The sequence below is a fragment of the Aulonocara stuartgranti genome (genome assembly GCF_965226115.1).
Source record: "Aulonocara stuartgranti genome assembly, chromosome: 19".
NCBI classification, from domain to species: domain Eukaryota; kingdom Metazoa; phylum Chordata; class Actinopteri; order Cichliformes; family Cichlidae; genus Aulonocara; species Aulonocara stuartgranti.
Genome location: NC_138955.1, coordinates 32820710 through 32838070, shown reverse-complemented (window position 1 = coordinate 32838070; position 17361 = coordinate 32820710). Strand labels below are relative to the sequence as shown.

Genomic DNA, 17361 nt, shown 5'->3' with positions numbered 1-17361 from the left:
GCAAAATATCATCGAGCTTCTGAACATTTGCGTATTTGGCACGTGGTTAAAATGAGTCTAACTGTTCACTTCAGTACATGTGATCTGGAGGATATCATGAGGCTAAAACTGAACAGTACATCCAAATTCAAACAAATCAAATGCACAAATGTGCATTCTTACTGTCAACAAGATAAAGAATATTTCAAGCTGCAGGAAGTGAAGGGGTTGAAATGAGTGAGCAAGTTGAAGGTTTTGCGTCACCATGTACCACAACCCCAGCCCGCGAACAAGATAAGGCAGCAGGTGTCTCAGTCTGTGTTCAGGAAGTTCATATCACGATCATAACGTGTTCGCTTGCAGTGACTCTGGGAAAAGAGAAATAAAAGCTTCAGTGTTTCGTCTTTTCACTTGGTGGTTAAAACGATATGTAATAGCATTTTTCAATTCTGCACATATAGTTTCTTGCAGGATATGACAGATAAATGGTTACTCTGTAAACTATTGTGCAAGTCCACAATTTGAACTTTAATTTGACTCAAGGAAGGTGCATGAAGGAAAGGAAAGAGGCACTTAGACCGGCTCTCTTTAGCAAAAGTGCAGAATCGTTAATGGCCATCATGTGTTTTCCTGCGTTTTGTGAGGCATCTCGACTCATTTTCACTTGAATGCGGATCGCCTGTTTGTCTTTTCAGAGACAGGCAATTCACATTTTGCCAGCTTTTATGCAAACTCAACTAAACTGAGCTTTTTTTCCCCTTTGAATTGTACCATTTTATGGTTGTAACAGTGCTAGAAAGGCTAGCAATGTTGCTCCAGAGGGCCCACAGCACAGCCTTTGTACACTGTGATGTCCAGAAAACAGCACATGTCTCTGACTGGTTATTTTTAAAAGCTCAGCGTCTTTTCTTTTTTATAGTGACGGGAGGATGCTCCCTGGTGCTTTTAATTACTTGAAAGTTTATATTTGATAAAAATGCATGGTAGTTTCCTGAGATGACGATGATGATGATGAACATCATGATGAAGACCAATGACCACACATTTCGTTTTAGGCACCTTTCGAAACACTCAAGGCCACACACACACACACACACACACACACACACACACACACACACACACACACACACACACACACGTAGGAAAATATTTAGTATACACATCCAGAAATGCATACACTATTATATATTGTACATATATTTATTAGTTTCAGGTTGGCCATTCTTGTATTTTGCTCGTTTGTGTTGTTGTGTTTGCACATCTCTGTTGCTTGTGGGGCTCGCACACAAGAATTTCACTCGCATGTGCTGTGCCAGTGTGCCTGCACATGTGATGTGACAATAAAAAGTGATTTGATTTGATTTGATTTGATTTGAAAACAAAAAACCCTATCTGTCTAAAGTTTAAAGAGGTCCACCTGAGACGGGTTTGAAAGTTGAGTCAGTATTCCAGATGTTTGGAAAGAGAGCATTCCAGAGGCAAGGAGCTGAAGATCTGAAGGTTGTATACTCCATGACAGTCAAACAGGGGGAAAGATGGTGAGACAGACAAAAGAAGAAGATCTGTGAGTACAAATGGTGTGCTGACATGCAGCAGTTGAAAGAGGGACTGGGGAGCAAGCTTTTAAAAGTAAGCAGCTGAATCTTAAACTCAATAAAATATTTAACTGGAGCCAACAGAGCTGCTGAAGTCTGAGCATAAAGTGACTAATGGAGGGACTTCTGGTGATGATGTGAGAACACTGGACCAACTGATGTTTATGAACGGGGGCAAAACCAAAATAAAGAAAAGTACAGTGATCAATGCAGTACGAAGGAACCTTAATCAAAGCTGCAGGAGAATAAAGATGTGATTCCAAACACGGAGGGTGGCGGGTGGTCGTGGTGGTGGGTTTAGTAGACATGTAGAGCTGGGTGTCATCAGCATAACAATGGAAACCAAGTCAAATGTAGCTCAGTTAATGTAAAACATGTTTTACGTTAACAATGTTGTAACTTTATTTTGGAAAGGTGCATTTTAAATAAAGTTCATGCTTTATTATAAGAATCATTGTTTTGTTTATTGTTGCTAGTTTTTGGTTGTTTATTTGCATGTTCGCAAGATCGCAGGAAACAAACTACCACTACCAAACGACATGGTATTATGACTGGAGACTGCTTATTGTTCCAGGTTGTTTGGGTTTCTCAATAAACCTATTTTACGCCTCTTTTTTACACTTTTACATCTCAGTTATCGGCGGACAGTTTCTGATAAAACTTTCCTCCTTGGCTGGTAACATGAAAATACTGCGACCTCCAGGGAGCTGACATTCATAAATAGACACAGACATGAAATGGAACCAAACTAAATGAACCTAGACCCAGCACTCTCAGACAAACACCAAAAATGCCTCATGAGTCCAGGACCATGACACCTAACAGACAAGCCGACTGCATTCGACATTGTCCTTACTTCCACCTCTGGCAGAGTCCTAGAAAACTTTAGGATTGGTGGTGAATGCAGCCTTACAATCACTGCTACGTCCATAAGTAGAAAATCCAGATGATTTCTGATTCTAACCTGTGATTAACGCCCAGTTCTTCTTTCTTTTATGTTCCGTTTCACATTGAACCTGGAGGAAACATTTATTTTGAGTAGTTGTAATTACTGCTACAAGTTAACTGATTTTTCTAACAATAAAGACTTTAATGATTATCTTCCTCTGTATCACAGAGTCCAGGCAGAGGCGTGCATCTTTTCCATGTTGAGCTCCTAGCATGTATGGGCTGACACTTTCCATCAAACTTTACTGACGTGTATGACACAAAGGAGGCAAGTCTTTCGCCTAGCAGCCCATCGTATCCCATACTCCTCTGCTCTCTCGCCCAATTAAAAATGCATCAGGGAGTGGATTAGATGCATGGTCCTAGCTCTACTGTTCCAGACTGTGAAGCTGTCACAGGAATGGATAGGTTAAGGGGTGGGGGGTGGACAGACAGACTGGATGGAGGGAAGAAGAGGGATGGATGCGTAGCCCCCCCTCACAAATCCTTCCTTTTTACTTCCTCTGTCACTTCTGAGCCCTCCCCCACCCTCAGTCACGTCTTTTATTTACGGTTCCTCCCTCAGTGGATTCATTCCTCACCTGTCTGTGGGCTTGAGTTTCCTGCAGCTTCCCTCCCATTCATTCTTGCATCCCCCCACTCTTTCTCTCCAGCTGTTTGCCTCTATGGCTCACTTTGCCTACCACTGATCTGCCTACATGTCATCCATCTTGTCCTTTTTTGCCATAAAAAATCATGCTTCCACACATTTGGCTGTTAGAGTAAATCAGACTGAGGGGGAAACACATATGACGGATGTAAAGGATGCACTTATGTATGTGACACACTGTGAATCTGAGAAAAGCTCCAAGGCCACAATGTATGAAATTTGCTCTGAAGTGTAACGTGGCATCCTGACCCTAGGCTGTGAGGTCAAGGGTTAAAGCCCCATATGTTCAGTGTGACCAGTCCTTTCTAAAAGGTGTGTTCTTGTTGAATAGTCCAACTGATCAAATGTAGTCTGACCTGTAATATGTCGTGTCCCCAGTGTACACACACCCTGTGGGAATATCCTGCAGTGTTTGGCATCGTGGAGGTTTGGAGGTCAGTGCCTCATAGATAGGTGGGGGATATTTATCCAAATAACAATAATAAATAATAAAATCTCAACCCTGTGTTTCCCCGCACAATGGTTTCTGGCTTCACCTCAGTATTAACTGTTGGATGAACTGTTCCTTTTAGTTTGTATAGAATCCTTTCAGTCAAGGGAAAGCAATGTTTTTAAGGCGCTGCACGGGTTCGCACACTCACACCTTTCTGATCTTTTAAATTGTACACTCCTGCAAGATCACTGAGGTCTGCGGATCAAATGCTCCTGGCTGTCCCGAGGTCCAGATTAAAGCACAGAGGTCGGCCTTTGCTGTGACTGCTCCTAAACCGTGGAACGGCCTCTTCACAGCAGCACCTCCCCAACACCGGACGCTTTTAAAACCCGTCAGAAAACCTACTTTTATTCCTTGGCTTATAAATCAGAACGAGTTTGTACTTCTATTGATTTTATGATCTCTAATTTTATGATTCTTTTTCTTAACTCTTATCAAATCTCTCTGTGTTTTTAGTTCTTTTAATTATCTTAACTGTACAGCAGCTTGGTCAACGGTTGTTGTTTTAAATGTGCTATTTAAATAAATTTGACTTTGAAAGGGCAGAGCAGAGGAGTGTAGTAAACTGGTCCTCATCATTGTCAGTCCAAAGTCCCTGTAAACAGACTTGAACAGCAGCTGAGTGACTCTGTGCTCAGCTCAGTGTGTGATATTAAAACTATCCCGTCTGTTTGACTTCACAAGTCACAGTCCTGTTTCTTCTGTTTCTTAATATTATTTATAATAGTTCCACTCGTAGATATTCACTAATATCTCGTAAGTTTAAAGCTGATCAGATCAGCGTGGGTCTCTGGAAATGATCCGATTGATCTTTAGCTTCTGGAACAGCTCAGCAGGTGTTTATCAATCACTTTTTAAAGATCCTTACGTTTGTGTCTCAGCTCGGCCTCTCCCCGCGTACGTACAGTGACCATTCAGAGAGAAGCAGACAAAGTTGGGACTCGTCGTCGGGCTCAATCATAACCAGACCCAGCTCTCATGACTGCATGAAATGCAGTTAATGTTTTTTCGAGAGTACCTTTAACATTTCTGTTGCAATCAAAAGTCAAAGTGATCTAAAAATAGTAGCCAGACTTTTTCTTCCCCCTAAATAATAAATATAAAGTGACTGGATGCAACGCTAATAAAAGCGGATGATGCTGTTTGCAGCTGGAAGATATAATAGATGTCTTTGCCATCTACAACTCATGAAACTTTTATATATGTGTGCTCATACTTCTTGTATTTCATCATCTCATCAGCGTCATTTTCCGAGAAGAAAAACCCAACAGGTTAATACCTTTAGTGGGAAAGCATTCAGTCAGCATCCAGAGGACAGCAGCTCGTGGTGCTCGGTGGTGCTTCTCCTTCAGAGGAGGAGGGTGGTGTCTGCATAGGTTACATATACTGTAACATTTTCTCCACCAAACGCTCAAACCAGGGTTTTAGTCGAACCGAGCCAGCGGCGGGGTACAGCGGTAACTCCACCCCTCTCACGTACGCTCGCCGCCTTTGACATCCGCTCTATGCTCCTACGCCATCAGGTCCCAGCTCTAAGGAAATTTACATCTCTTTGAATGTGACGCTTAGAAAAAGAGAGCAGGGAAGAAGGAAGAGGAGGAAAAAAGAAGATAGGGAGGGCAGCGGAGGAAGCAGGTGATGGAAGGAAGGAGGAAGGAAGCTTTGGTGTGTGTGTTTGGGGGGCTGGTGATGGTGTGTGTTTGGGGGAGGGGGGTTGGGGGACTAGATTAAATTTTGCCGTCTAGAAAATGAGAAAAAAGGGCCCCCTCTATCTCTGGGAGTCTACTGGGGAGATCTTTATTCTGATTCTTGTTAGAATTGTTTATCACTGTGACAGAGCAGGCTGGGGTGGAGATAAAGGCAGTGCTCCATCACAGCGCTGACAGTGGTAGGACACGCGCTGGAATGAAAGGAGCCAGGGAAATATTATTAATAGATGCTGACTTGATTTGCCTCGATTGCACGTCAAGAAGTGGGGGCCAGGGCTTGATTGCAGCCCTATGAAGTTCTGTCCAAAAGGGAAGCTATTTTTCATTAAGTGATAGAAGTCTTCCCTCTCTCTGTCTCCTCTCCCCTTGCTTTCCAAGGAGCTGATAACATATGCAGTTTATTCTAAGCATGCTGATTTGTGTCAGTGCAGCAGAGAAGAAGACGAGTGGATGGAGGAGAAATCGGTAAGGAAAAACCCGGGGCCTTATCTCACCTTTCACCGTAGAAGCCGTCCTGCTGGTGTGATGCTATTTTTTGGTAAAAGAGGTAAGAACCCCGGCGTGGACAATCGGCCTATCACGGGCATCTGTAAAGCCACGCAGAGCTGCAGCACTCCCCTCCATCCCTCTCTCTCTTCTGACAACAGATAAAGAAGAAGTCTATAAAATGTGATTACACAGGCAACATGTTCATGGGCACAGATACGCCGGGGCACACTTTATTTTTAGAGTGTTGCATTACTAATGGATATACAGGAAGATGAGGATTTACACCCGCCCACGTACAATGCAGGCAGATATGAGCGCGCAGAGTCTATGCATCACATTTATGTGCAAAGCATAAAACAAGCCTCCCCTCCCCCCATCTCCTCCCCATCACCCCATCACTAAAAAAAGAAGCAGAGAAAAGAAAGAAATTGATTCAAAAAAGGATGAAATGCAGCTTTTTTTTTTGGCGTGTCTGCCATGCGGCGCAAACTTCTGAATTTAGGAGGTTCGGTGCAACTTTGCTTTTCATCTGTGTGTGTGTGTGTGAACATTTCCAGGCTGGAGGACGGCAAGAACCAAGAGAAAAGGCACCTTTAACCTGCTCCTGCTGGACTGCAGAGCTGACGGAGTGTGTGTGCAGCACAGACAGATGGAGGAGCCTGCAGCAGGGTGAGTTTTTCTTTTAACTTTGGAGTTATCAGAGAGAATAGACTCTCCGCACCTCCGTTCCTCCGCCTGTTTGCCCACATCGCTCTCTTTTTGTCTACTCCTCGCTCCGCTCGTGTGTAATTAAGTCGGCCGCAGATAATTTATGCGCTGATATCTCCATTGGTTGCTGGCATTCCTGCGAAAACCCTCAAAAATGTTTCTTTAATTGGATCCTATTGGCAGCACCCTCTTTGCCTTCTAACATTTACCATATGAAATTTTTAGATTGGTAAATATTTCCTCCAGTGGATCATCATATTGGGTTGCGTTTCCCCCTGATGCTGACATTTGCTGATAGTTTCATGTCGTTTTCAACATTGGACCATTTCCTTTCATTTTCTTCTATATGTTATGATTGTCTGCAGGTGACGTGGAGAAGAAACCAATGAAATTAGCAGTGAAGAGAAAGCTAAATGTCAGAATCTTCTGTGTTCTTTCAAAGCAATTATTCCTTAATGAAATAAAGCTGCACTGCTGGGTAAAATAACAAATGTTGACTGGTGATGTTTAAAGCTGTGTGTGTGTGTGTGTGTGTGTGTGTGTGTGTGTGTGTGTGTGTGTGTGTGTGTGTGTGTTTGCACAGGAGTGTGGGATTTCACTTAGCCCATTTAAATCTGAACTAATTCACTAAGAGCTCAAATGGGCTTGTTCTGCTAACTGAGGTCAACAGTTTCAAACGAGCTATTAAACGGCTCCTGTAAGTGACAAATCTTGGAGTGCAATTTGAGAGCCTCTTAAGGCGCCACTTTCTCTCCCCTGCACCCTAATAACTTCGCCAGATATGTGAGAACGCTATTAATTACGCCACTTAATGCCTCCGTGCCACACCCCGCACTCAGAGGAGCTCGACTTGTTTCCTTTCCTGATCCTCTGAAGTAGGTGGCGACTTCACCCAGAACAACGGGCGAATATTCATCGAATGTGTCGTTCGATTTTTCCCAGGATCGTTCTGCCCCCCGTCCTTCCTCAGATTCCTCACATTAAAATATGTCTGCGTAAATTGCAGCAGACACATCTGCATATTTGGTTTTCTGTAAAATGTGTGATTGCTCCTTCCATTAGCTGTGACAGTGTGTGTTAAGGCTGTGTGTCTCAGCGCTGAGCACAATGAATAATTGAACTGCCTTTGCAGTGAGGAAGAAAGAGGAAGATGTATCACTTATGTTGGATTTTGTCAGCCAGATAATGCCCCCCCCCCAAAAAAAATAAAATAAAATAAATAAAATAAAATAAAAATAGAGAACGTTTATTAGCCTCACAAACACTCTTTGTGCCACATGTAGAGACCAGCGCTGTCACATTTCGCTGTCTTCTTCTCTCTCTGGTACCTGCAGAATGACGTGCTCGTGTGTGTCATTGCGGTTCCTGGTCAATTTACAACGCAGCTCTATTAAGACAATTTGCCTCTAAGAAGCTCCCATTAGATCTGCAAATGGCTCGACTCTGAGCAGTGTTTTTCCAGCATCTCGTTATTAGCACGCTGCATTCATTATGTGTTATTGTGGCCTCCCCTCTGTGACCAGAAGTGGAATCTGGGTGTAATTCTATCAGCCAGCACAGAGAACATTTAGAGAATATTATTAAATATTATTAAACCAAATCTGTTTAGGAGCTGCTTTCAGACTGAATCTACACTCTTACATATGTGAGTCTAATGCAATTGAAACCAGCGCACAGAAATAAAGACGCACTTATTTTCAGGCCTTAAAATCCTCCAGCAGCCCGTGTGGTTCCACCACAGACAGGAAGTGGGCGGGATCAACCGGACGCGATAAACTATTCTCTACTTCCACGCGAGCGAACGCTCATTAATAAGGTGTGGTCAGTTTCATCAGTGAAGCGACTTGAAGAAAATATTTAAAGTGGAAAAGACAAAAAACATTTTAGTGTCAGAGGTGGCAGAAAAAAGATGGTAAACAGAAGTACGAATACTTGTGTCAGAAATACTCTGTAACCTGATAGTCTCTCAAGTGTATAAGAGCAAATCTTTGTGCCAAGCTAACTGAACCTCACGTCATATTTATACGAGGAAGCACAAACCTCGTTTCAGCTTCAAATTCTAATGAATGTACTCGGCTGCATCATACCATCCACAAAGCATCTGTACTTTTAATTCATTTACTGTGGGACGTAACAAAGTTATATTAAAATAAAGTAGATAAACAGAGCTGGAGTGAATGTCTCTGTAAGCCAAGCTCAACACTACAAACTCAGGTCCTCATTTACAAGGACGTTAAAAAAGCCAGTGCACCGTTAACATGTTATTATCATCTCTCATGTAAACACATACTGATTTCATCTGTCTTCACTGCACAGAACTGATCACCAATAATCACGTGTCCTATCCAATGAGCTTCTGTGCACACTGTCGCAGAGACAGGTTTGACCTCTCACCAGTGAGAATGTTTTAGAAGTGTAATCAGCAAACGTAACAGTAAAAACTAACGTTGCAACATCTGGATTATCAAGAAGCAGAATTGTGAGTGATGTGAAACTAAATGATACATTTATAAGAAAATGATTCATCAGCCGTACACACACAGTCATAAGGACAGCTTCTGCTTTAATGAAAGGTGATGAAACGCTGTACAAGCAAAGTGCAAAACACTGCTGATCCTCCTGCTTCGTCACAGGAACTTCTGTAGAAGTGGCTTCAAGTTTCCAAAGGTGACCTTTTCTCTGCCGTTCTGGTGAAAGAAAGAGAAACGACATTGTGTGATTGTCGCCGTCCTGAGAAACCACCAGTCACAAAAAACAAAAAGATGGGGAGGTAGCAGAGGAGGAAGAGGAGGAGGGCTTGTTTTTCTGGTTGTTATCTCCTCACTCTGCTGCAGCTGCCTTGCTGTACCGCACAAACACCTGCTGTCCTTCTGCAACACCAAGAGAAAAGTCAATTGCGCTGCGTGATAACCTGCACTCGTGTGTGCAGCGAGGAGAGACACCTTTGGACGTGGTTAAGATACTCTGACACCCTTCCTCCCCGTGCTTTGCTCTGCCACTCTGCCATTCCACCGTGTTTACTCACTATTTGTGATTTTGTTTTCCCCTCTCTGCGCTCACGCTTTGCTTTTTTGCCGCTGACTTTGATCTGGCTGTTCAGAAGTGTTTTTGAAACGCTCCCCCTCCCCGCCCTGAAAGTCCCGTCCTTTATTTTCCTCCAGAGCAGCGTCTTCAGAGGAGTACAAGCGTCCAATTCTGTCACAATTCTCTGTCGCCTTTTTGTGCGCTTGTGCTGGAGTGTGTCTCTGTATGTGGGCTTCTGCAAAACAGCAAGAGAAGCTGACTACACAATAGCCGTGTGACTTTACAATAGCGACTGTGGCTTTATCTTGACAGGAACGGAGGCCCCTTTTGTCTGTCGCGGGCACTGGCGTCAAAGGGCTCCGTGTCCAAGAGCGTGGCGTCCCTGCGAAGGACTCTGCCTACGACAGCGTAGGAACGCTCCATCTGACACTGGCGACGTCCCGCCCTCACAAGTTACAGAGAAAGAAAAAGTGAGCGGGTGAGGGGCTCATTAGCTGATCCTTGAAGGATCTTCTTGAAGCTCTTCAGATCATTTCTGAGAGCCTTCCAGTGTGTTTCATCTGTGATGCTCCCTGAACATCCTCAGAGTGTCACAGCACAACTGCAGTGACAGAGAGGGAAATGTTTGTGCAGCATCTTCCTGTGGAATGAACCATCAGAGTTTATCATGGCCACAGTGAGACGTCAGTGTTAGCACATGGACAGGATGTTCATGCTTTGGTATAAAATCTGGGAACTTGTTGGTCACCGCACAGATGTGAAAGCTGTAGAAGTCTGAGAGGTAGGAATGGTCGAAGTGGTTGATTATTCCAAACAGGATGATCGCTGCCAAAATCAGAAGTAACGGAGACCTTTGGGCTTCCCTCGGAGAGCTCTGAGGTAGCCTTATTTTACAGCCAGTTCAAGTCCAAACCTCCACTTGATGTTTTCACGGAGCAGCCCTGCATTCACCTCGGGTTGTTGTTGTGATTTGCTGCTGTATGAATGAAAACTGTTACATTGATGATACATGTTCATGTCCTGAACTAAGCTGCTTGGATATCGAGCGCTCAGCTTTGGAGACGTGTTCGTGAGCCAACACTAATGAAACGGGATCTTTTTGAAATCATCTGCCAGAAATTTAATTTGACTTCATTTAGTTTCTTCTCTCACTATTAGTGGCACTGATCTGCCTTTTTTTTCTCTTTTAGTTCAACAGACACTGAGAATAAGAAACAATTGTGGACAGAAACAGTTGTTACTGTGCACATTCGACCTTCCATAGATCTGGATGTGTAGATGAAGAGGCAGCCAAAGCCAGGGTGTGACACAGATGTGCTGGTGAATGCGTGCACTCACACACCCAGGGCGTCTGACTGTAGCTCACAGTGTGCTCACAGAGACTACAAAGAACGAACTGCAGGAAGGAAAAATGCCGGCGAATGAAAATAATAAAGACAGACAACGATTAAAGGCTGAGATGCAGCAATTATTTACAGCATGTGTAAGAATAGAAATGAACAGAGTCTCTACGCCGGTTCAACTGCTCCTTAGTAAAGTCGACTCAGGGTTGTGATCTGGTTTATGCACATTACAGATTCTTTCTTTTTTCCTTTTACTTGGTAACTGTCATGATTATCAGACGGCTAATTGTCATGATGTGTGTATATCAAATTCCCTTACTTGCTGTGTGCCTTACAGTGCTTCAGGTCCAGTGCAGGGAAAAACAAAGGGAAGTTATTTATGACACTTTACACCATTCAGAAGTTCTTATAATCCCTCTGATCTGATGGCCGTCTGTCTGCGGCCGCCGCTCCGTGTGGATGTAGTCCGTATAATCCCAGCGCCCAGCTCACCGGAGTCATTGTGCTCATAAGTGGATAAAGCAACACGGGCTGGATTTTGCATGGTATTAGCAGACCAGGAACCAATGACCAGTAAGAGGATTGTGAACTCGCAGGGACCCCTGAAGGACTGCAGATAAAACGGTGGGATTGTAACACCTCACATGATTACGTGTCTGGATTTGACTTCAGGATCAAAACATTTCCCAGAAGCTGGAATGACCCCCATATTACGTGGAGGGAGCGGCACATCTCCGCCGGCCTCTCAGCTGTCACCTCTCCTCCTCTCCAGCAGCTGTCAATCACTGCCATGGCTGCTTTGACTGGTTTAACGCTTCTGCTGATTGATGCCACAGTTTAGCTGGATTATAGGCTCTAATCCAACACTTTCCCTCTCTCTCTCTCCCAGGGAAAGTAATACATGTGAAAATTACTCAGAACAGCACTGACACTTCTTTGAGAGGCAGAGTACCTGCTGCGTCCACCAGGGGAGCTGTTCTCTATGAAACAAGCCCCACTGCAAGGAGCAGCCCTCGTCTGAATGCTGCAGGCTTCGGATGTCACGGCATTTAGTGCTGTGGCAAGAAAACAGATACTCTGACCACAAACTCATTCATTCACATTATCTGCAAATTACTACAGAAATAATCATCAAGCTTGGAATGTAATTCTTAACAGCCAGGATTAATTTTAAATCATATTTCAAATTGCAGTGTTTGTAATTTGCACCAGGAAGCATTGTGTGTTTTTACTATACTCAGATATTTAATAATGACAACAAAGCTTTATTTAATTTATGGGATCTGTTCTCCGGGAAAAAAGGAAACTTTATGTATTTATTCATTTTTGCACAAAAACAGAAATCATATTTATGTTTGCAACAACATTTTTCAGAGGAGGAAACAAATAATAAAAAGAATTTTTATTTTTTATTTTTCTAAAATAAAATAAAAAAGAAAGACTTTTTTTTATTACCAACTTGAACCACAAATAATGACTTTAACAGTCAAACGGTACATTTGTCATTTTTTTGAGCAGTGATGACAGAATTTTAAGGGGAGCAAACATTTAATTAAGGCATATTTGACGTATTTGATTTCACTGCACAGAATAGTGCATATAGAGGTGAACACACACGTCAGCACACTGTGGTTTTTTATTGACCTGTGATGTTTCTCCTGTTGCTCAGTTCACTTCATGGCTCACACACATGAACAAAATCAGACTGATCATTAATTAAAGCAACTGTTCATGATGTTCAGAGAACGGCTCGTCCACCTCCTTTATTCATCTAAACAAAACTTTATTAACAACATTTCAAATGTCCATAAAGTTTTAGCTCATTAACGGTGTGATGGTGCACTGCAGTCCTGCTCTACCACAAAAGGATCACGTGTGTCATTCTGAACATAACGTCCTCACGCTACCGTCTATTTCTGACGTGCTTATGGAGCCTGTGATTGGCTTCAAATCAAAGTGACACCAGGACACTGCTGCTGATCACTAAGGTTAGTTACTGGGTGTAAAAATTCAATACAGTATTGATTAACACTTACAGGGTTGTGCGATATATCCAGGGATACATTTAAATCAAGGAGAGCAAGGTCAGGTTGTGTGCTACCGCTTGCATGCTAATTTGCAGTTTTCCTTTTGTTTCCACTTTGTGTGCTTCTGATTGTTGCAGGAAAGATGATAAATGAGAAAAATAAATAAAAATACATTTGGACTGATGCTGTGGAGACTAAAGGACGGCTACACTCAGATGTGTTTGACACAAAGGAAAAGGAGAGATTTTCTGTTGCGTTCTCTGACTTTTGCTGACAAAAGAGGGCAGTATGATGACATTGACAAAGTAAGCAAACTTTTACTGTCACGTACACTGTGTGTGTGTGTGTGTGTGTGTGTGCGTGTGTGTGTGTGTGTGTGTGTGTGTGTGCGTGTGTGTGTGTGTGTGTGTGTGTGTGTGTGTGTGTCTGTGTGTGTCTGTGTGTGTGTGTGTGTGTCTGTGTGTGTCTGTGTGTGTCTGTGTGTGTGTGTGTGTGTGTGTGTGTGCGTGTGTGTGTGTGTGTGTGTGTGTGTGTCTGTGTGTGTCTGTGTGTGTGTGTGTGTGTGTGTGTGTGTCTGTGTGTGTCTGTGTGTGTGTGTGTGTGTGTGTGTGTGTGTGTGAGTCATTGAGAGAGTGAATGAGAGTGTGAGACAGAGATCGTGAGTAAAAGGTTTTCTCAATGTGTGTGTGCAGTGCGCTTTTGTCAATATGCTCCGTGTATGCAATTACTCTTTCACGTGGATGCGCGTGAACAACTGCACATGCACAAATACACACGCCCCTTTTGCTTCACACACGCGCACGCACACACACACACACACACACACACACACACACACACGCACGCACACACACACACACACACACACACACACACACACACACGCACACACACACACACACACACACACACACACACACACACACAGCAGTTGTAGAAACATTAAAGGCCTTCTTAAAGCAAACACGGGAGAATGTGCATGCAAGTGTGCGCAGCAGGGAGAGGTATTTTTTTAACCATCATCACATTGTAGGAAACCAGAAGCCCCGCCTCTCCCAAAAATGAACAGTGCATTTGCAAAGCTTGGTTTTCTTTGCATTATTGGATGCATTTTATACGATGTTCCCTTCATAGTAAAAGAAAGCCAGCTTACAGTTACAGTACTGCAGTTAGCAGGAGAAAAGGAGTCATGTAATTGCCTCTGAAGTGCTAGAAAGCCTTTGACCAGCACAGCCCTGGTTAGCATTCAAAAAACACTTCTCAGGGATGAAAGCCTCATTGAAAGCCAGCCTGCTAATGATAGTATACTCAAACAATCAGGGCAGAGCACACATTGGCCCCTGTCTCGCATAACGACAAACGCCAGTCCCAAACACGATGGCATCGCTGCTGTGTGTTGGAACCGTCTCCTGGTGCACGGCGCCAACTCGGCCCTGCCGCTGCCAAGCATTCTTCAAATTTCATTAGGTAATAGCTCATTCATTACTAAGGCTGGGACTGGGGCTGCAGCCGTCATTAAACCCTGATCACACGGGATACACACACATGCATACACGAGCTGTAAACACTTTTACTATAAAACATAATTGTCACAAAGACGTGGCATGCACTGTAGGCGTGCACGTACTCACCCACACCTAGGCTCATAATTTACTCAGACCTCCGGGGCTGTCTTCACCCTGCAGCGAGCACACTTGCTGGGGGCCACCTCTGAACCTGCAGACGTGTCCAGTGGAGCCCAGGGAGCAAACAGCTGGGTCCATGGATTCCCCACGTTGCTATGAGAATGCATCTGTGCCCAGTGTGTGTTTGACTACACATGCATGACTGAAGGTAAATCCACGGTGCTTCAGTGTTCATATCAAGACCGAGACTGGATCGAACGCTGCATTTTAAAATGATAGAATTCACTTTGAAGCACAGAGTGATTCTGATGGTATCTGGACTGTGGTCAGTGCTCTTTGTGAGGTTTCCTGATAGGCCTGAGGCAGGGATCACACCTGCTACAGCTGCAGAGGCCACAGACAAGAAGTCATTCCTGTTATTATCATTTCAATTATTATACTCTGATTTGAATATGAATGCATCATAAAACACAGAGGTGGACAGTATATTTAAGAAGTTTTTAAACCACATTGTGAAGAAAAGGCTGAAAAGAGACTGCAAATAAATCCCACCAAAAAACTGTTGTTCAAAGACAACGTAGTGTGTGTGAAGCTGCTTCTGCCAGAGTCCAGATGGATTAAAGTGTATATGTGCCATCAAAAAGAAGCTTCTCTGACAGCGTGTGCACGTCAGGAACTGCAGCCGTGGCTCTCTCTGTGCTTTACAAATGATCAGTTATTATCCTTCATGTGTTGCTTTTCTTAAGGCTACTACATATTTGGTGTTATTGATGTCTTTTGGGGGGCTGCAGACTTTGTTCCTCACCTTTAAAATCTTTGTTTTATTCTAAAGCATCCAAACTCTCTAGCAACTATTTGAACAGCTGGACCTCTGCACCACACAGTTACAGTGGGTGTGGGTCCATCATTCTTATTTTGCATCTCTGACACTCAGTTTGACCACTTTTCCTTTGTCTTTGAGGGATTTGCTGTTTGGTATATTTTATGTTTGGTATATTTTATAGCACAACTCATCTTTGTTTGTAGCTATAAAATGATTTTCAACATGACCAAACTTTGCAGTAGTTTTAACATGATTTAAAATGAAAACTATTCTTTCTTACGTTGGCAGGTAATCTGTGCATCAGTTAACACAGGGGGTGAAACCTGAAAATGATGAGGAACCAGACTTTAATGACTAGTTTGCTTATTAGTGTTGGCTGTAGGATAAAGATTATTCAAGGATTCAAGGATTCAAGGAAGCTTTATTGTCATCCGCATCAGATGTTTACATGAAGACAAACAAAACACACAGAGCGAAAAGAAACAGAAAAACAAGTAATAAAGACGTACAAATAATTACAGTGCAACAACCTGAGCACCAGTATGGAGTATAGATCTAGAAATAGATACTTTAGATGAGCAGCATTGATAAAGAGACGGGTCAGTGTTGGTGGTTAGTGTGTTGAACTCTGACCCACAACCAAATATTACAAATGTTACATTTTCATTTTCAGTGTGTATTTCAATTCATTTTTAAAAAATGTTCCAGAAATTCTTAAATATAATTTGACTTTCAGAGCTGGTATAGTAACTGCGGTTCAGTCTTTTTGCTCTCAGAGGTTAATGCTGATAATTAACCCACGGTTCACTCGTTAGCTCTTAAGGACGGAACCATTCTGCAGCTAGCTTGCACACATAGTGGACCATAGAAGCTAAAGAGCCCTTAGGATTTGCAGAGGAGGACATCAGCAAAGGAAACACCTACAGGTAGGACGAACGAGCGACTGCTCTCAGAGACAAACTGCTACATTTGTGTAAACATGTAACGTTACAGCAGAGCTGCCAAGAAAATAAAGCTAACGTTCTTGGGGGCAAGAATAAAATAATGTATATTTGAAGACACAGTGTGTGGTACATTGTGACCTGTGGGCGTGAGCAGCTATGAGCAGTGTGTGTGTGTGTAAATGCTTGAATAGGCCGCGTGTGATGGTGGAATCACCACAGCCTTTAAACGGATTCAGCACAGGAGACCCCCCAGCCCCCACCCCAGCACACACACACACACACTGGGCTTCCCCTGAGAGAGCCCTGAGTAATACATCATATTGCTCTTAAAATAGCTATTAACCACAGTTAGGAGAGAGATGGAGAGGAAGGGAGGGGAGAGAGGGAGGGAGGGGGAAATTAAGCAACGTTCACAGAGTCACTCATATAATAACTCACCATTAACCTAAGCACTAAAAGGCACACTGTTTCTTTCTGTTACGTGTGCCTTTAATTGATTCTCATATTCCCTGTGCATGCCAGCGCAGGAAAAACGAGCAGAACGAGGGAGAAACTTGCAGATGAGGCTCGATCCTTTCTTCATCAGTGTCTAAACTGGCTCCAGTGTTGCTGAGTGGAGAGCAGATACTCGGCCTAATCCCTCTCAAGTCTGGAGCATCTGAAAGCTATTCACAAACTTTGTGTCCCGTGTATCTCCAATTAAAACGGCCCTGCTGCCAGATAAGTATGGTAATGAGCGAATCCGAGGAAAATTAGATACGCGACACTAATCTGTGGCTGTAAAGAAGGTTAAAGGGAGAGAATTAAGATTAGGATTTAATCCGGCCGTATCGTTATCGTTGCTCGAACTGTCCCGTGCACTGCGCCGAGGTGAACGTAAGAAAGGAAAAACAAACAGCTCTGTGATGAGGTTTGTTCAAGACGCGTGACTGAAATGCCTTCCTTCAAATTAACATAAACATATGCAGATGAGCTCCTAATTAATTGCAAAACGTATTTTTG

The 17361-nt window shown here is 43.3% G+C and overlaps 1 protein-coding gene and 1 pseudogene across 2 annotated transcripts in view; both read left to right on the top strand.

The window, feature by feature from the left end:
• Positions 1 to 5267: 5267 nt before the first annotated feature.
• On the top strand, positions 5268 to 6993 carry LOC309696244 (uncharacterized protein). Its single transcript, XM_082517395.1, has 4 exons — positions 5268 to 5332; positions 5755 to 5923; positions 6423 to 6534; positions 6939 to 6993. Exons 1-4 carry the CDS (start codon positions 5306 to 5308, stop codon positions 6940 to 6942), a joined length of 312 nt encoding a protein of 103 aa, XP_082373521.1. The 5' UTR covers positions 5268 to 5305; the 3' UTR covers positions 6943 to 6993.
• Positions 6994 to 13707: 6714 nt separating this feature from the next.
• The window catches only part of LOC309695388, a 215442-nt pseudogene continuing 211788 nt past the window's right edge, over positions 13708 to 17361 (top strand). The window contains exon 1 of the transcript in view: positions 13708 to 13900. The product of the transcript in view is annotated as an uncharacterized misc_RNA (transcript). The remainder of the gene's footprint in view (positions 13901 to 17361) is intronic.